The following is a 20677-nucleotide window of genomic DNA, read 5'->3' on the forward strand; positions in this document are numbered from 1 at the left end:
AAACAAAATATCAACAAAGATATTGCGTCATTAAACAACACCCTAGATGAAATAGACTTACTGATATATACAGAGCTCTTCATCCGAAAGAAGCTAAATACACATTCTTTTCAAATGCACATGGAACATTCTCAAAGATAGACCACATGATAGAACACAAAAGGAGCCTCACCAAATTCAAGAATATTAAAATCATACCAAGCATTTTCTCTGACCACAAGGGACTGAAATTGGAAACCAACCCCAAAGGAAAAAACACAAAACACCCAAAATCATGGAGACTGAATGGTATGTTATTAAACAACGAATGGGTCAAGAATGAAATTAGGAAAGAAATCAAAAAGTTTCTGGAAACAAAATGATCTCACAACAACCCAAAACTTATGGGATACAGTCAAGGCAGTCCTGAGAGGGAAGTTTATAGCAATACAGGCCTACCTAAAAAAGACAGAAACATTTTAAACAAACAACCTTACTCTACGCCTGCAAGAACTCGAGGAACAACAACAAAGCCCAGAGCAAGCAGAAGGAAGGAAGTAACCAAGATCAGAGCAGAACTAAATGACATAGAGACTAAAAGCACAATTCTAAGGATCAATGAATCCAGGAGTTGGTTCTTTGAAAAGATAAACAAAAATAGACAAGCCTTTAAGTAGGTTCATCAAGAAGAGAGCAGATATAAATAAACACAATCAGAAATGAGAGAGGAGAGATTACAACTGATACCACAGAAATAGAAAGGGTTGTAAGCAATTATTATGAAGAACTGTATGCCAAGAAATTTGAAAACCTAGGGGAAATGGGCACATTTCTAGAAAAATATAATCTCCCAAAACTCAATGAAAAAGAAGCAGAAAACCTGAATAGACCAATAACAGCAAAAGAAATTGAAGCAGTAATCAAAAAACTCCAGTCACACAAAAGCCCTGGACCAGATGGTTTCACAGGAGAATTCTACAAAGCATTTAAGGAAGAGCTAACCCCTATTCTTCACAGACTATTCCAAAAAATCCAGAAGGATGGAAAACTCCCAAACTCCTTTTATGAAGCAAGCATCATCCTGATTCCAAAACCAGATAGAGACACAACAAAGAAAGAGAACTTCAGATCAATATCACTGATGAACATAGACACTAAAATTCTCAACAAAATATTGGCAAACTGCATCCAACAGTACATGACAAAGATCATACACTATGACCAAGTGGGATTCATCCCAGAGATGTAAGGATGGTTCAACATTCGCAAATCAGTAAATGTAATACACCACATAAACAAAAGCAAAGACAAAAATCACATGATCATATCAATAGATGCAGAAAAAGTTTTTGATAAGGTACAACACCCATTTATGATAAAAAACACTCGGCAAAGTGGGAATGGAGGGAGTATTCCTCAATGTAATAAAGGCCATATATGAGAGACCTACAGCCAACATCATACTCAATGGGCAAAAACTAAAAGCTTTTCCACTAAGATCAGGAACAAGACAAGGATGTCCACTTTCACCACTTCTATTCAATATAGTATTGGAAGTTTTAGCCACAGCTGTCAGACAAGAAAAGGAAATAAAAGGCATCCAAATTGGAAAGGAGGAATCAGAACTGTCATTGTTTGCAGATGACATGATAGTGTATATGGAAAATTCTATAGGTTCTACCCCAAAACTGCTTGAACTAATAAATGAATTTGGTAAAACAGCAGGATACAAAGTCAATATCCAGAAATCAAAGGCATTTTTATATACTAACAATAAATCAGCAGAAGCAGAAATCAAGAAAAAAAATACCATTTGATATAGCAAAAAGAAAAATAAAATATCTGGGAATAAACCCAACCAAGGAGGTAAAAGACCTGTATGCAGAAAACTACGCAACACTGAAGAAAGAAATCAAGGAAGACACAAACAAATGGAAACATACACCGTGTTCATGGATTGGAAGAATTAACATCAAAATGTCCATACTACCCAAAAAAATTTACAGATTCAATGCGATACCTATTAAAGTACCAATGGCATATTTCACAGATATGGAACAAACACTTCAAAAATTTATATGGAACCATAAACTAGCTTGAACAGCAGCTGCTACTTTGAGAAAGAAAAATAAAGTAGGAGGAATCACAATACCTGATATCAAATTGTATTATAAGGCCACTGTAATCAAAACAGCCTGGTACTGGCATGAAAACAGGCACATAGACCAATGGAACAGAACAGAGAGCCCAGAAATCAACCCAACTCTCTACAGTCAATTAATATTCGACAAAGGGGACAGTAACATAAAATGGACTAAAAATAGCCTCTTCAACAAATGGTGTTGGGAGAACTGGACAGCTACATGCAAAAAAACAAAACTTGAGCACTGACTTACACCATACACCAAAATAAATTCAAGGTGGATAAAAGACTTAAATATAAGCTGTCACACCATTAAAATCCTAGAGGAGAACATTGGCAAGAAAATCTCAGATATTTCACACAGCAACCTTTTTACTGATATGTCCCCTAGAGCAAGGGACATAAAGGAAAGAATAAACAAATGGGATCTCATCAAAATAAAAAGCATCTGCATGGCTAAAGAAAACAGTATTAAAATAAAAAGACAACCAACTGTGTGGGAAAACATAATTGCCAATGATACCTCAGACAAAGGTTTAATCTCCAAAATATACAAGGAACTTACACAACTCCACTCCAAGAAGACAAATAACCCAATTAAAAAATGGGAAAAGGACTTGAACAGACACTTCTCCAAGGAGGACATACAGAGGATCCAGAGACACATGAAAAGATGCTCAATATCACTAGCTATCAGAGAGATGCAAATTAAAACCACAATGAGATACCACTTTACACCAGTCAGGATGGCTATCATAAATAAAGCAACAAACAACAAATGTTGGAGAGGTTGTGGGGAAAAGGGGTCCCTAGTTCACTGTTGGTGGGATTGCAGACTGGTACAACCATTATGGAAAACAGTAAGGAATTTTCTAGGAAAACTAAAAATGGACGTGCTTTATGACCCAGCAATTCCATTGCTGGGACTATATCCTAAGAACCCTAAAATAGCAATCCAAAAGAACCTGTGCACCCCAATGTTCATAGCAGCACAATTTACAATAGCCAAGAGCTGGAAGCAACATAGGTGCCCATCAGTAAATGAGTGGGTCAAAAAGTTATGGTACATATACACAATGGAATTCTATGCTGCAGAAAGAAAGAAGGAGCTCCTACCCTTTGCAACAGCTTGGATGGAACTGGAAAGCATTATGCTGAGTGAAATAAGCCAGGCAGTAAAAGACAAATACCATATGATCTCACCATTAACAGGAAGCTAAACAACAAAACAAGCAAGCAAAATAAGAACAACCACACTGAAATCTAGAACAGGGGGACAGGGATTGGAGGGGCGCAGGGAGGGAATGTTAGGGAAAAAAGTGGAAGGATTTACAGGAACTAGCATAAAGGACACATGGACAACTAAGGGGTGTGGAAAGGGGAGGGAAGTGGGGGGCACGGGGGGGGTGGCTGGGAAGGGAGTAAAAGAATAGTTGAAAAATAATTTAACAAATAAATTAACTTAAATTTTAAAAAAAGATGTGCTCAATGTCACTAATCATCAGAGAAATGCAAATTCAAACCACAATGAGATGTCATCTCACACCCATCAGAATGGCCATCATCAATAAATCAACAAACACCAAGTGCTGGCAAGGATGTGGAGAAAGGGGAACCTTTTTACACTATTGGTGGGAATGCAGATTGGTGTAACTATGGAAAGAACTATATAGATATCTCAGAAAACTAAAATCTGCCTTTCAACCCAGCAATCCCACTTTTGGAATATACATCTGAAAGCACCCAAAACACTAATTCGAAGGAACAGAAGCACCCCTATGTTCATCGTGGTGTTATTTACAATCACTAAGACATGGAAGCAGCCTTCATGTCCATCAGTAGATGAGTCCATAAAACTATGGGACATTCACACAATGGAATACTACTCAGCTGTAAAAAGAAAATTTCACTCATTCTGACAGTATGGATGGACCTGGAGAACATTATGCTAAGTGAAATAAGCTAGTTAAGAAAGACAAATACCGTATGGTTCCATTTGTATATGGAATCTAATAAACACACTGAACAAACGAGTGAAATAGAGACAGGCTCATAGATGGAGAGCAGGCTGACAACTCTGGGGGGATGTTAGCGGGTGGAGGGATTAGGCAAAAAGGAAAAGGACTCATGGGCATGGACAACAAGGTGGTGATTGCTGGGGGGATGGGGGCATAAGGGAACTAGATGGTAATGGAAAAAATACAATAAAAATTTGTAAATATAATAAACTTTTTATTTAAGTGGCCAGGTATTTCAGGAATATTACTGTTTTTAACTTCTTTAATGACCATTTATATTTGGGTTCTTTGTCCTGCTTAGACAAGCTGAGCTTGAATATTTGACTGGAAAGTCCTCAAATAGAAGATGTTGATGGAATTTCTTTTACAATATAATTTTATTATGTAATGAAATGCCTTAAAATAAACAAAAATATTGTTTTACCTACTTTTCATTTATGTGATTTTGTCTGAAATGTTTTTCTCTTTTGTGGTTTCTCAGGTAGTAATTTTTTTTTAATGTTTCAATTGTCATGTATTTTTGATACAGATAAATACAGAGGAACATGTGGATGCAACCGATCAGGAAGTTATCTTATGGGATCATAAAATTCCTGAGGACATCTTGAAGGAAATAGCCACTTCTAAAGAGGTACCAGCAGAAAGTGTTACTGTCTGGATCGACCCACTGGATGCTACACAGGAGTATACAGGTAATTTTAAAATTAAAATTGATCTTAAGCTTTAGATTACCATTACATAGCAAAGAACTAGAATGAGGGCAGGTGATATATAATGGTGGTAGGTATTTTACCAATCTCAGACAACTTACCCATTAGGTTTTAAGACAGAGAGCTGTAGTAATGCAGTGTTGTATGAAACATTTACACTGTATTCTCAGTGTATCCCCCCCGCAATGTATTTATGCCATATTTGTAATGGTGATAGTGGCTCATTATGTTACTGATTCTTCCGTGAAAGAAAGTTTTAGCAGTTACCACAAAATGGTCTCTATTTGACACCTATTTATTGAGGTGTTTATATATCAAGGTATGTTTTATTGAGGTATTTATTTGTATAGTCAGAATATAATATCCATTATAGTGGGAATTTTTATTTTAGTGCATATACATCTATCGTTGGAATTCAAAATAGTAAACCCTAGTCACCCAGAGAACATGTAATTAGCAAAACAGAGAATTACCACCCCACCCTTTATTATCTTTTTTACCTAGTCTCAGTTCAGATTTCAATTCCATGGATCCTCTCCATGCCTTGTTTCTTACCCAGACATATCTAATTCTTGCCTTTTCTCTGTTTTCTAGATATATATATTGAAATAGGTTGCTTGTATATTTGTCTCCCTTCTAAACGATAAGTTCTCTGAATGAAGGACTTCTGCTTTGTCATCTTGGTATTCTAGTGCTTAAGCCCTGAACTTGAGCCTTAATAGACGCTCAAGGAAACTAATTGGAGAACAGGGAGAAGACACTAGGTTGTCTATCTAGTAGTAACTGAAATTATACGACAATATATTGCTGGAGTAGATAATAGAAATAGAGAATATTGAGGGGTTTGTTTATAAAAAGTTTTTTCTAAACTGAGCTTGGCCTGATCATATAATAGTGATAATATTTAGTGAGTTAATCCCTTGTGCAGAGACTATTATAAGTACTTCATTTTTTAAAATTTAACAGTAAAAGTAAAAATTATTTTAATATTTAAAAGTGGATACCTAATTAGTGTCTGTACTCTACAGATGAAGAAACTGAATGTAAATAATTTGCCCAAAGAAATGCAGCTAGGATTTAATGTAGACGAGGATAATAACCCAGGTACTTTGCTTATAAAACCGAAACTCAGCTGCTTCCTTAAAACTGATTCTCATTGCTAGACTGTGTTCACTTAAGGGGATTGTTGGCTATGAAAGACATTTTATAAAATATGTGTACAATTTTAACAAAATAAAGTATAACATTGTGTCCTGAATTTACATATGTTACTTTTACAGTTATGTTTGTTGTTTATTTCTCATAGAGGATCTTCGAAAGTATGTCACTACTATGGTTTGTGTGGCTGTAAATGGTAAACCTGTGCTAGGAGTAATACATAAGCCATTTTCTGAATATACAGGTAAGAAATATGTTAGAGCAAAAGTTACTGTTATTAAATCTTTTGTCTATAAAACTGCCCTGTCAGAATAATTACTGTAGGTCAGTAACTATCAGAGTTATTCCCTCACCCTGCCTCACCTCTTCACTGGACGTAGTGAGGATTTTATTCTTGGCACTCAGACTACCTGACAGCAGAGCTTTCCAGACTACCTTTAGGGGATAGCAGCTATTGAGTGAAGATGAGAAATTCTTAGTATATGGAGGAACACCGCTGGTATGTACTCCCCAGCAGCTCTCTGGTCTGTCACATTGTTGCTCGGGATGATGTCCAGGGCTCTTACACATTGGATTCTGTGTGGATTTTGGGGTCCACCGTGAGCTGGCCTTAGCAAAGTCTGCTGTTATGTTAGGAAATGAGCTTGATCTTGTGGTGGTTAAGGGTATGTTAAGGTCATTAAGAGCAACGACAACCTCAGATTAAAAGTGGGTAGTGCCATTGTGAAAGTATCAAAAATCAGGCTGACCCTTTGTAGCCCTGGATGCTCCTCAGCACTCCTGCAGACCCTTGCTTCTTCACCGTCCAACAAATGCAGTCTTATTTGTTAGCCTCCTGTACATGGCAGCTCAGATCCTTAATGATTGTGTAGGCGTGAGAGTATGGACGAGTATGCCAAAGAGCTTCCCATTTAGTTTAGGAGTGGCCTTGCCTAGAGCCTCATCCCAGTGCATTTTGGTGTCACTGCAGCTGTTATGCTGTAGTTTGCCTTTCTAGAGAGGTTAGTTATGATCATGTGGGTAGCAGTGATAGCATGGACTATGGTCACAAGTCCACAGTGATACCAGGAGTTGTCTGTCATAGTGGAGAAGTTGAGGGAAATAATTATTGGTGTAAGCAATACTACTGACAGCCTGAAGGGAATTATTATACTTTTTGTTGGTAACTCCCTAACTCTTCAAAACTGTGGGGCAAGGATCATGATCTTTTGGCTCCACTATTCTCCAAGATGGTAAGGTTCTTGATGGTGACACTATCCTCTTTGCCAGTATTATAAGTAGCCCTAATAATCAGGTGTAGTAGGTTAAATAATGTCCCCATCAAATTCATGTCTACTCTGTATTATTAGTTTCCTGGAACTGACACACAAAAAAAACAAAAGCAAGAAACAAACAAACAAAACACAAATTGTGTGTCTTTAAACAAATTTGTCTTTTCCAGTGTTGGAGGCTAGAAGTCCAAAATCAAAAAGTTGGCAGAGCCATGCTTTCTGAAACCTGTAAGGGAAAAATCTTTCCATGTTTTTCTTTTAGCTTCTGATAGTTTGCTGACAGTCAATCCATGGTGTTCCTTGGTTTGTAAAAACATCATCTCTGCCTCTGTCATGGCATTCTCCCAGTGCCTATGTGACTCTGTCTCTTCTCTCCTTGTAAAGACACCAGTCATGTTGGATTAAGAACCTTGCCTACTGCAGCCTGACCTCATCTTAACTAATTACATTTGCAAGGACCTTGTTTCCAAATAAGGTCAGTTTCTGAAGTGCTGGAGGTTAGGACTTCCAACATACCTTTTGAGGGAGCAAAATTCAGCCCATAACAATGTGGACTTTAGAATGTGAAATAAGATCTTTGCGGATGTAATTAAGGTAAATATCAAGATGAGATCATCCTGGAATAAGGTCAGCCCTTAAACCAATGAAAGTATCCCTGTAAGAAAGAGGCTACACAGACACACAGGGAATAAATGGCATGAAGGTAGAGAAAGAGATTGGAGTGATGCAAATAAGCCAGTGAACACCAGGAGTGCTGGCAGCCACCAAAAGCTAGAAGAGAAGCTGTAAATGGATTCTCCCTTAGACCAGTCAAGGAACAAACCCTGCCAACATCTTGATTTGTGACCTCTGTCCTCAGTCAAAACTGTAAGAAAGTAAATTTTTTCCTACTGTAAGCACCAAGTTTGTGGTAATTTGTAACAGCAGCTCTAGGAAGCCAATACACAGGCATCCTTACAATTGATGCTGTCATTTACTCCAGCATCTTTTTTGTGTCTCAGTGGTGTGGCTGACATGGATTAAAAAGACTGTGAAGTAAAGAGAAACAGAGACAAGGCTAAGTTTTGATTACTCTAAATTTATTTGTTGTGCAGAATAACCTTGGATCCCTAATTCTGTTTGTTCTGAGACTAAATATGTGACCATTGGCTCTGCATTTCAAAACCACATCGTCTTTTTGGTATCTGGCATTTTATCTCATTTTTATAATTCAAATAGTTTTTAATGTTCATAATTTGATGAGCACAAAAGTTTTATGTTATTAGTGTGATAATGTGCCTCAAGATTAATTATATAATTGCTCTAACAGCCTGTACATAAGCAGATCAGGGCTACCATGACAGCTTCCTGGTACCAGGCACACTGACCATTCTCTCTTTTGCTTTTGCTGTGCTAACAGTTGTTGCACTCCTCTGCATGACTAGGGGTGGCTCACTGCTTCACATTCCGCCAGTGGAGAGGGTAAAAGGGAGACTTACAGGACATTTTACACTGAGGGTTTGATCTGTAAGTTTCACACATCAGTTCACATCACATTGATCAAAACATAGCTTCTGGGAGGCTGAGAAATGTATTTGTTATTTCATTGGCCATCCAAGCTAAAATTCAGGGATTTTGTCACTCAAGGAAAATAGTAAAAGTGGTTATTTGGAGGATAATTTAGCAGTACTATTATACCCAGTATAGTTCATTTGTGAGGGACGCAACTGCAATTACTATTCCCACTTAGAGATAAGAAAATGAGACTCAGAACATTTTTCTATTTCTTAAAATTATCCATCTAAATTAGAAGAGAAATCAACCCAGGAATATTAGACAAATCAGTGTAGCACATTACTTTTATGATAATAAACCATGATTCCTAACTTTTGTATAGTACTGGTTTGGCCAAAAAGTTTGTTTGTTTTTTTTTCTATAAAGTAAAAGACACATTTCTAATTTTTACCAGTAACTTTACTGTTTGGATATTTTGAGTGCATTGGCTGTCTCCTGCATGGTATAACGTTGATTGTTCTCAATTAATGTCTCGAATTGATCGCTACCAACTTCAACTGGTCTACCTAACCATGGAGCATCATCCAGCGAGAAATGTCCACCATGGTACTTCATAAACCACTTTTGACACATCCAGTCAGTCAGTACAGCACCTTCTCCAAATACTGCACACATTTTTTGTTGCCATCCAGTTGCGTTTTTATCTTCCTTGAAATAATAAAGCATTGCGTGCCAAAAATGTTGTGTATCTTGTTTCACCTTCAATATTAAAATGTCTGTACAAAAATTCACCAATTTTGATGTTATTTTTAAATTCATGCTGATATGACAGCTGTCTCAATACAGTCTAATAAAGTTGTTTTGACAACTAAGTTGTCAAAAGACAACTAAGGACTACTGGAGCCATCTTATGGAAAAAAATGAACTTTTTGGACAACCCAATATTTAGCAATTTGCTGTATATTTAATGTTATCTCATTTGAATCTATTTTTCTTTTTTTAATTCTTTCATGGTTTTATTTATTAATTTTGCTTTTACATTTTTTACTTATTTTTAATTACAGTTGATATACAATATTATTAGTTTCATATTATTAGTATACCCCAATGATGAGACAATGTGTAATTTATTAAGTGATCATCCTGATAAAACTTGTACCCATCTCACACTATACATAGTTGTTACAATATAATGACTATTCCCTATGCTGTACTTTATGTTCTAATGACTATTCTGTAACAGCCAATTTGTACTTCTTAATCCTGTCACCTTTTTTACCCATCCCCAATCTCCCTGCTATCTGGCAACTATCAAAATGTTCTTTTTATTTATGAGTCTGTTTCTGTTCTGTTTAGTTGTTTATATTTTGTTTTTTAGATTCAATTGTTGATAGATATGTATTTATTGCCACTTTATGCATATTTTTAATCATTTTCTTCTTAAAGAAGACCCTTTAACATTTCAAGTAATACTGGTTTGGTGAAAATGAGCTCATGTAACTTTTCTTGTCTGGGAAGCTCTTTACGTGTCCTTCAATTCTAAATGATAACTTTACTGAGTAAAGGAAACTTGGTTGTAGATCCTTGCTTTTCATGACCTTGAATATTCCTTGCCAGTCCCTTCTGGCCTGCAGAAGTTTCTGTTGAGTAATCAGCTGACAGTCTTATGGGAGCTCCCTTGTAAGCAACTCACTGCTTTTCTCTTGCTGCTTTTAGATTCTTAGTCTTTCACCTTTTGCATTTTAATCACGATTTGTCTTGGTAGGGTCTTCTTTGGGTTCAACTTATTTAAGATCAGAGATTCTCTGTGCTTCTTAGACTTGTATGTATTTTCTTCACTAGGTTAGGGAAGTTTTCTGCCATTTTTTTCAAATAGGTTTTTAATTTTTTGTATTATTTTATTGGTACCCCCCATTATGTGACCATAGTGTGCTTGAAGTTGGCCCAGAGGCTCCTTACACTATGCTTAATTTTTTTTTGATTCTTCTTCTTTTTGCTGTTCTGTGGCTGATAGCCTTTGCGTCCCTGTTCGGGCGCCAGGTGTGGCTGATATCCTTTGTGTCCTTGTTTGGGCACCATATGTGGCGGACCCTGGCCAGCAGAGTCCGCCTGTTGTGTCTTATGGCGAGAATGAGTGCACAGCTGACAACAATCCTGTGGAGAAAAAGGGAACAGGCACAACTACTCTCTCAAGGGGAGAGTGCCTATGGTGCCTCGGCCACTCCCTCAAGAGGGGAGCACCCCGACCCTTGCCTAGACAGGCTTTTATTATTTTCCTGGGGTCTTGCATCATAGAAAGATTTATTATCTATCACATAGAATATTATCGTCTACATTCTAGGTACAATCAAGGAAATAAAAATAACATGCAAACGGGGATGGCGATGAGCTGATTAGCTCTGTCCTTGGGAGAGCTCACACAGGCTTTGGAAGTTACCTTAAGGATAATCAATATACATTTGTTGCTTTAGACCAGGGTGATGGAGTTTTACCAAGAGCAGGCCATAAAAGTCTGTTAAGTATTTTCTAGGCCTGATTCCCATGGGAAAACTCGGTTTGAAGATCTGGCTCCTGCCCACCACTTCGATTCTATAGGTTTTCCATACAGAGCTGAGTCACATTCGCCAGACCAAAACAAACCAGTCCCCTACACTATTCTGATTGGGTGTTTTATCTTCCTTATATACTCTAAATGGCTATTTTAATTCTTGGCTAATCTACTGTACTGCTGATTCCCTGGAAATTATTTTCCATTTCTGTTAGTGTATCCTTCATTTCTCACTGGTTCTTTTTTATGGTTTCCATGTCCTTTTTTATGCTAATGAAGTTCTAAGTTCATCTACTCCTCCCCTAAGTTCACCAAGCATCCTTATAACCAGTTTTTTTAACTCTGTATCATAGTAAGTTGCTTGTCACCATTTTAGTTCTTTTTCTGGAGTTTTGTTCTGTTCTTTCATTTGGGACATGTTTGTCTCCTTATTCTGACAGCCTTCCTGCTTGTTTCTATGTATAGGTAGAGCTACTGTGTCTCCTGGGCTTGGTCACCTGCCCTATGTAGTAAGTGTCTTGTAGGGTCCAGTGGCACAGCCTCCTGATCACCCAAGCTGGGTACTCTAGCTGTACCTCTGAACCCCCTGTATGGGCTGTGTACACCTTCCTGTTGTAGTTGAGCCATTGATTGCTGTTGGTTTGTCAATGGGAGGGTTTTACCCCCAGTCAATTGGCTGTAAGGACCGGCTACAATCCCCACAGAGGATCAGCTGTGCAGGGGTAAACCCCACAGAGCAGGACTTACTTCAGTGGGTCTCTGGTGCTCACTGAGTGTGCCCCTTGAGTGTGTTGCTTATGGAGGTAGTTGGGTGATGGTGCTTCAATGTGGTCTGAAGCTGTCCATGGAGTGCACTGGCTCTGGGGCCTCCCAGGAGGTACAGGCAAAGGTCAGCACCACCTGTGTCCCACTAAGGGCCATCCTGCATAAACTACAGAATGATCAGCAGATGAGAATTTAGGGGTGCCCATGAGAGGCCAAGCTATACACCAAGGCCAACTGGTGTCGCTGTTGGTAGGCCCGAGTTTACTCAGCAAGAGGATGGGCCATGCTGAGGCCAGGTGCTGCTTGTTTGGAGAGATTTTAGGAAAGACAGGCTGTCGGTATGGAAAAGTCACTGGAAACAGCGTGGGTGGTTCTAAAAGTTGGGTGGACCAGGGTCTACAGGATTCCCCAAGGTATTGCGAACAATGACAACCAGGTTAATAGATACAGAACTTGCCTGCCAGCTCTGTGGAGGATAGGCCCAGAAGAGGAACAGTGGCTTCTGCCAGCACTTCTGTCTGGGGAAAGACTGCCCCTCCAGCCCTCACTTCTTTGTCAGACAATTCAGTTCCTCCCCATATATTCCTGGTGCCTCTTGAGTTTTTGCCCCAGTGCTGGAACTCACCTGGAGTAAGTCCATCCAGGTCCATGTGTGGGCTCTTTAAGAGGAATGCCTGGGACTTAAGAAACCTTAATCTTACTCAGCCACAATCCCTGCTGGTTTTACAGCCAGAAATTATGGAGACGTCTCTTCCTGGCACTAGAATCCTGGACTGGTAGGCCTGGTGTGGGGCTGGGACCCCTTGCTGCTCAGGGGGAACCTCTGCAACCTCTGCAACTCCTGCTTAGTTTTTATCTGCCATGTGTGGGTGTGGGATCAGCCTGTTCTGAGTCTCTGCCCTTCCTACCAGTCCCGAAGTGGCTTCTTTATGTCCTTAGTTGTGGGACTTTCCATTCAGGTCAGTCGGCTAGATTTCAGGTGGTTCTGAATGATGGTGTTCAGTAGTTATTTTGATGTCTCATTTGAACTTTTCAATAATTCTGTGTGACAAGGAAAAATGTTACTGTCTTTTATAGATGATAAAAGGGGCTTACCAGCTCTTACCATGAAAATCATATATTTTAAAATGTTACTATAAGAGCTAACATTTTAATATCTCTTTTTTAATATCTCACACTTGTTTAGTATTTTCACATTTTATGAAGTGTATTGACATAAATTCACTTCAGCCTTAAAATAATTCTGGAAAGAATATAAAACAGGAACTAAAGTGATTTTTTTAAATAAAAAGTAAAACAGATATAAAAGTTAAGTACAGGGCTTAAGTCTTTGAAGCCCTCTCTTTTTTTTGACAATGTCTCTCATTGCCTCTTCTATATCAGGATTGCATTTAGCTATATAGAAAGGAAATCTGATTACGATGGTCAAACAAACTAGCTGTTTATTTTCTCACCTAATAAGATGTCCAGAGAGTGGGCATTGTTTCTCACCTAGTAAGATGGCCAGAGAGTAGGCATTGTTTAGTGGCTTTATGATACTGTTGAGCTGACTTTTCTGTTTTTGCTTTTTTTTAAAAGATGGCTTTTTAATTGTATATTCAAAGGTGAGTGCTTCCAGTTACCACAGGTCAGTTCTAGATAAGACAAGGAAAGGAGAAAGACAAAAGATCTAGATGGACATCAGCTATTCCTTGTATTAACTTCAGCCCTCTGCTTCTTCTCATTGGCCAGATGTCACATGTCACCCTTAGCTACAGAGACTGCTGCTTCAAAGAGAATTAGAACCATAATAAAGGGAATGCAGAGGAAATCGGTATCAGATAGGCAAATTGATTCACATTTTTGGGGTCCTATTTTTCACAACTGTTCATTTTAGGGGGTGAAACTGGGATAATAAAATGCCCATTTTTTAAAATCTATATTTTATAATAATATGTATTTCTCCCCATAGGCTTAATTCCTTAAAATAAAAAAGCCCAAAGTCTCTAACTTGTATGAATAAGTCATGTTTCAAAAATGTCTTTGTATGTTACCAGTAAAATGCCCTGTTCTCCTGTGATGTGGCTTTCTGGTCCAGCATACTGGAACATAGGTGCTTGCTGGTCAGCGAATATTCGTAAGACTCACTAAGTTCTTAACCAGGTGTAGGTTGACCTTCTATTTCTGGATCAAAGATTTGTTTGGCATGCCCTGTTTTGAGACTGTTATTAATATTTTCGGATCTAGACTGTATATTGATATTGGCAGAGCATCGACCATCAAATACTGTATGTTTACCAGAATTTAGCAACACTTGACTATAAAAATGGGACATAGATATTGTTGGCAGCAGTTAGAGCAAAGCTAACTAAAATTCTTGTTACATTTAATTAGAATTAATTCATTTGGTTTGAAAATCTTAGATACTTCAGTAGTATTTTAATGAAATAATAAGTGTGTATGTAGTATATCCACTCAATAATTTGTAGCTATTAAAAAGTTATAATGTCTGAAGTTTGTGGAGCAAAGTACCAACTACTTTTTATTTTCTGTTTTTTTAGCATATCTTATAGAAAGAATAAACACATTCTGATAGTTGTTTTATCTTATCACTATTACCTCATTATCCATCATTAATATTTATTTAAATACCTCCTATATTTTTTAAGGTGATTGGAAAAATTGTGCAGTAAGTGTTATGACTGAATGTATTGACTTTATGTAACATGAACTATATTTTTAAAATACTAAACTTGCAATTCTCTAAAATTATTCTGGTGCTGTCTATACACCGAGATAATACTCTTTATTCTCTTACACAATACTGACCTCTAGAGGTACAGCAATGTAAATTCACTTCTTAGTAAAAAATTTTTGGATCATTTCTAAAATGAATTTAGAGGATTTTGTTTTTTCCTCTCATTTCTCTTTTTAAATTTCTACTATAAATAACTTCAAACATAAAATTATAATAAATTTTTATATGCAGTAGTCTCCCCTCATCTCAGTTTCATTTTCTGTGGTTCAGTTACCTGAGATTAATCACAAGCCAAAAATATTAAATGGAAAGTTCCAAAAATAAACAGTTTGTAAGTTTTAAATTGTTCTCCCTTCTGAGTAGTGTGGTGAAATCTCACGTCATTCTGCTTTGTCACAGCAGGGTGAGTCATCCTTTTTGTCCACACTGTGTACACTCCCCACCTGTTAGTTACTTAGTAGCCTTCTTGGTTGCCAGAGAGAATTAGTTTCACATAACTTTTATTATTGTATATTGTTTTAATTGTACTGTTTTATCGTTAGTTACTATTGTAAATCTCTTATTGTTCCTAACTTATAAACTTAATTTAGTTATGTGCGTCTAGGAAAAAAACCTAGTATAAAAGGGGTTCTCTACCGCCTGCAGTTTCAAGCTTCCGGTGAGGGTCTTGGGATGTGTCCTGGGCAGTAAGAGCGGACTGCTGTGCTCCTTCTAGATGTAACAATTGGTAATATTTTTATATATTTGCTTTTTATTTTAATCTTCACTCGAGGATATGGGATTTTGTTATTGTTTTGCTGGTTTCTTTAGAGAGAAGTGGGGAGAGAGCATGAGAAAGAAACATTGATGTGAAAGAGAAACATTGATCAGTTGCCTCCCGTATTTGCCCTGACCAGGGATTGAACCCATAGCCTTAGAATGTGCCCTGACTAGAATCACACCCATAGCCTTTTAGTGTATCAGACAATGCTCCAGCTGATTGAGCCATCCAGCCAGGGCTTACATATTTACTTTTCTTTTTTGTCTTTTTTTTTTTTTGGTCTTTGTACTTTAAAGAAAATTACAGGGATCATGACATTTTACCCTGATATACTTCAGTATTACCTCTAATAAAATATGTTTCTGTGCAAGAACAGAGCTATTTATATAACAATAATAAAATTTAAAATTATTCTTAAGTTGATCCAATATTCACATTTTTCTCCATCATTCAAAAGATAATTTTATAACTGATGACTTCAAACCAACATCCGGTCAAGCATTTCCTTCGGTTGTTAGGTCTCTGCAGTACATTCTCCATCTGGAGCAACAACCTCCAGCTCCCTTCCGCCATCACATGATTCCCTGAGAAGACCAGGTCAATTGTTACAGAATGCCCTACCTTTCGGATTGTTCTATTTCCTCAGAGTGTCATTTAATTGAGTTTTACATCTTTTTCTTATAAAGTGCAAATTAGTTCTGGGGCTGGGGCCTTAATTGAATTAAGGTTAAGCATTTTTGTCAAGAATACATTGTAGATATTCTTTGTGTACTTCCTACTGCATAATATTACATGACATACACTCTCATCGATAATGCTAAAAATAGTTAAGGTGGCCATGATCAAATTTCTATTATAAAATTACTTTAATTCTCTTGCTACCAACAGGGTAATCGGGAGAGATTTTGGCATCATTGAAAAATCAAGATTTCTATTAAACTTTTTACATAGTAGTTTTATGATCCATTAAAGATGTAAAATGGGACTTTATAATTGCCTTTTTCCCCCTAAATATACTAGCTAGAATTCTTCTATAAGGGAAATTTCTCCATCAGCAGAAGTAATTTTGTTTATCTTGACATGTTGTTCTTACAAGATAAATGTTTCACTCTTCCTGTACTAGTTTTCAATTAAGGAGTTAGGGTAGAAACTATCTCCAATGAGAACAAATATTATTTTGAGCCCAGGGAAAAGAGCAGGCTTTCTCCTTTTTTATATATCTTTATGATCTCATAGACTTTTATATATTCAGTGCAAAGACTAGAGTTATTATGTCTTAAGTTAAAATTTTGTTGTTCTTCACTTTTACTAACACCTTAATAATACACAAGGTCTGTCTGAAAAAAGTCCAGCCATTGTTAATATAAGAACAGTTTGTGCAACTTCAATGCAACCTGTCAGCCAAGGAGAGTGGACTGAAAGGCACTTATGTAAATAATGATAACTTCACTGTGCTAATCAGTGGTGGCAGTAGACACTGTTGACTGAGCATGTGTACTGTGTGGCCATCGCATTCAAAATGGCTGAGCCGTAGAGCAGATCTGCATCAGATTTTGCATTAAGCTTGAACATTCGTCTGCAGAAACTTCAGATGATTCAGAAGGCTTTGGGGGATAATGCAGTGAGTGTAGAGATGCCATACAATGAAAATGGCAGCAGCTATGGGCAACTGGTGATTGGCAGCTTCATCATGACAATGCGCCAGCTTATGCATCACATATTGTGCAGAGTTTGGGGCGAAATTTTAAATCAGCCAGGTGACTCAGCCCCACAGCATCTCAGATTTGGTGCCTTTCAACTTCTGGCTTTTCCCAAAACTAAAATCACCTTTGAAAGGGAAGAGGTTTCAGACCACCAGTGAGATTCAGAAAAATACAATGGGGCAGCTCATGGTGATTCCAACAAAGGATTTTGCAGTGTTATAAACAGTGGAAGAGACGCTGGGAGAACTGTGTGAGGTCACATGGTGCCTACTTTGGAGGGGACTGAGACGTCATTGTCCTGTGTACAGTGTTTTTTCTTGTATCTTCAATAAATGTCTGTTTTTCACAGTACATGGCTGGATACCTTCTGGACAAACCTTGTATACCGTTATGTGGTCCTTTTCTTTAGGTAGCATCTGTTGGTTTTCTCCTATGAGCAGAAATTGAGTCAGCTTATTTTAGCCTCCTTATCGAACACCATTCCATTTTAATTAGTCATGTCTTTTTTTATGTTTATCCGTCTACTCTGTTACTTAACTCTTCAGATTTAAGGTGGTATCTTTTGACTTTCGCCATTCAACTTTGACATACCATTTCCACATCTGTATTTTCCCACCTTTTTCCTATCTTTGGTTTCCTGTAAAATTCACAGTTAAATTTATTCAGCGCACCCATTGTATGCCCCCCCTTTTTTGGGGGGGTTAACATAGAAACTGTCCAACTGCTGTGATAATTGTGGGCACACGTTAATTCTTGTTGGTAAAAAGGCCGATAATCAGATTTTGTAAGGGGCTTGATTTATTTTGCCTGGAATGTCAAAGAACTTTATAGTAATAGAGCTATACTATATTTTAGGTTCAGAGTTTGCATCTGAACAGATGTCTGCATAGTATGTCTCTCAGTGTGAATATTTAGGTCTTTTATTTCAGGGACATTTTTTTGAATCATAATTTTAATGACTACTTCTATTCATTATTTTGTTTTCCTTTTTCAGGGACTCCTAATATGTGTTTGTTGACTCCTTTCACTGACTTTTGTATCCATCACTTTCTCTCTGGTTCCTTTTATCTGTTTACTTGTTTTACTTTTTGCTTGTCTCATTGCTTGCTCTGCTTTTGGACAAGTCTGTTGTCCTTCATATATTCTATAATTGAGTGCTAAGTCTTCATTGATTTTGTCTTTATTTTCTGTCTTGTGTTATAAGTCCCCATTTTATGTCTTTGTATTATTCATTTTTTTCTTGAGTTTATTATTTGTGTCATAGCATTCTTTTTTATTTTTGTTGCTTGTTTATTTTTATAATCATGTTGGAATGTTGTAGTTTTCCTCAGCTTTGTAGAAATTTTCAAGTAGCCTGAAACATTTTAACCTTTATTTGCTTTCTTTTTAAATCTTCATTGTATCTTTTTCCATTACCATTTAGTCTCCTTATACCCTTCCCCCACCAATAATATTTATTTTCTGTGTTTTCTTCTTATATTTTGCAGTGGGCATTGTGGTTTTACTTTTTGTTTTCGTCTTCATATTTGGACCAGCTTCTGTGGAATTGGTTGGAGGCTGGTGATTCTGTTTAGGAGCCATCTTTTGTTAGCATAAAGAGGGCATTATCTTTATTATCAGGTGTCTTTTTTGTTTTCACATTTCCTCTTTCTTGTTCGATCCAATCTTTTTCAACTCCTTTCTTATCTTTCGTTCTATTTACTGGCTTTCTAAATTGTCTCTGTTTTCAAGAGACATCCTAAAATATATTGTACATCATCCAGTATGTTATTAGTATGTTATTATTAAGACATCATTTTTGGTTCCATGTCTTCTCCAGGCTCTGTTGCCAAGGTTTGGGGCTGCTTTCAGCAGTTCTGATTTTGGATGGAATCCTGCAAAGGAATCCTGTCTGACATCCTGTCCCCACTGAGATCCTCCGCCCTCTTGGCTCCTCAGCAAGGCTCCTGCTGTATTCTCCACACTGGGGCCCCTGCAGCACTTACTCAGCTGACCCCCTTCTTCCTCAGAAGTTTTGGTTGATAGCTGTCTTCTCTCATCTACCTGTAGATATTGATTAAGGCCGTGTGTATTTCCCTCCTTGCTGCTATGTGGGGTTTTCTGAAAGAATTGTGAGAAGGGTCTGGGAGACTGTCGTTGTCCTTAAGGAACTCAGAAACCCAGACACTATTAATTTTTTGATTTTTCTTTTTCTGCAGCCGGGAATATACAGTAGTGCAGCTGCTTGCACTGCTAGCCGTGGTGACTATATTTTATCCCACAGCGAGTGACTGCTAGAACCACCAATCTAATTGGGATCATTCTGAGCAAGTTGGGTTTCTTATACAGTGGATAGACAATGAAGAAAACTTCCAAACCAAGAAAAACATTTCAAGCCATCTCTGGGGTCTCCCCACCTTCTTAAAAACTTCTGTTTTATTTTGAAATCTAGAACTTTTTATACTGTTTGACAAAGCAGATGTGTAAACCTTACTTCTTCAACAATTTTAAATTATTCAGGGTAATTAGTTGTGCTTATGTCATAGGTTGTCACAGGTTGGGTTCTCCAGGAATCAGACTTTGAGATAGAGATTAGCATGCCGAATGTTTTCTGGGGGTGCTTTTGGGATTCAGCCTAGGAAGGGTGGTAAGGAGGTCGGATGAGGTGCGGGGAGAAGGTGAGTCGCCCTGCAGCTCCAGTGCAGACTCAGCCACCAGCCCACAGGGAGCTCTGGAGCCTCAGACTTCTTATACCAAGTGGTTAGTAGTTATTAATCTCTGGCTGGGCAGGGTTTAATGGACTTTTTAAGCTTTGTCTTAATATAATATATCTCTTTACTCAAACAAATAAAACTTCTGTTTTGGAATAAAAATACAAGGAACTCTGTGGAAGAAAAAAATTTTTCAGTCATTCTTGGTACTTTCGAGTTGTAGTTTTAAAAACTCAGGTACTATTAATGGATTTTGTTTGCTTTTCAGCTTGGGCAATGGTAGAAGGGGGGTCAAATGTGAAAGCCCGCACTGCCTACAATGAGAAGACACCACGGATCGTTGTGTCTCGCTCCCATTCAGGAATGGTCAAGCAGGTTGCTCTTCAGACTTTTGGAAACCAGACTACAATTATCCCGGCTGGTGGTGCTGGTATGTTTGTTCTCCCCTGTGGTGCCTGTAAAGTATTCCCAGCATGGTCAAGGCTCCTGTCAGGAGAAAGGTTTGGTTGCAACGCATTTGGGAGGAAACCTCAAGGCAGACATGGTCTCCTGCTTGGTTGTGTCTAGAGTGAAATTTCAGTCACACTTGCCTTGTTAAGAAACACTCTTCTAGTAGAAACAAATGATTTCACACTAGTGATTTCTGTTCTTGTCAGTGATGTACTGTCAGTTTTTTTTAAATAGATGATCCGATTTAAAAA

The 20677-nt window shown here is 37.7% G+C and overlaps 1 protein-coding gene across 1 annotated transcript in view; it reads left to right on the plus strand.

Moving 5' to 3' along the window:
* BPNT2 (3'(2'), 5'-bisphosphate nucleotidase 2) overlaps positions 1 to 20677 on the plus strand; it is a 42906-nt gene that overhangs the window by 15323 nt on the left and 6906 nt on the right. The window contains exons 2-4 of the mRNA XM_037167658.2: positions 4670 to 4832; positions 6157 to 6252; positions 20245 to 20406. Coding sequence (XP_037023553.1) covers positions 4670 to 4832; positions 6157 to 6252; positions 20245 to 20406 — 421 coding nt within the window. The remainder of the gene's footprint in view (positions 1 to 4669; positions 4833 to 6156; positions 6253 to 20244; positions 20407 to 20677) is intronic.

This window comes from Artibeus jamaicensis, unplaced genomic scaffold, assembly GCF_021234435.1.
Source record: "Artibeus jamaicensis isolate MK-2021 breed Jamaican fruit bat unplaced genomic scaffold, CSHL_Jam_final scaffold_916, whole genome shotgun sequence".
Taxonomy (NCBI): domain Eukaryota; kingdom Metazoa; phylum Chordata; class Mammalia; order Chiroptera; family Phyllostomidae; genus Artibeus; species Artibeus jamaicensis.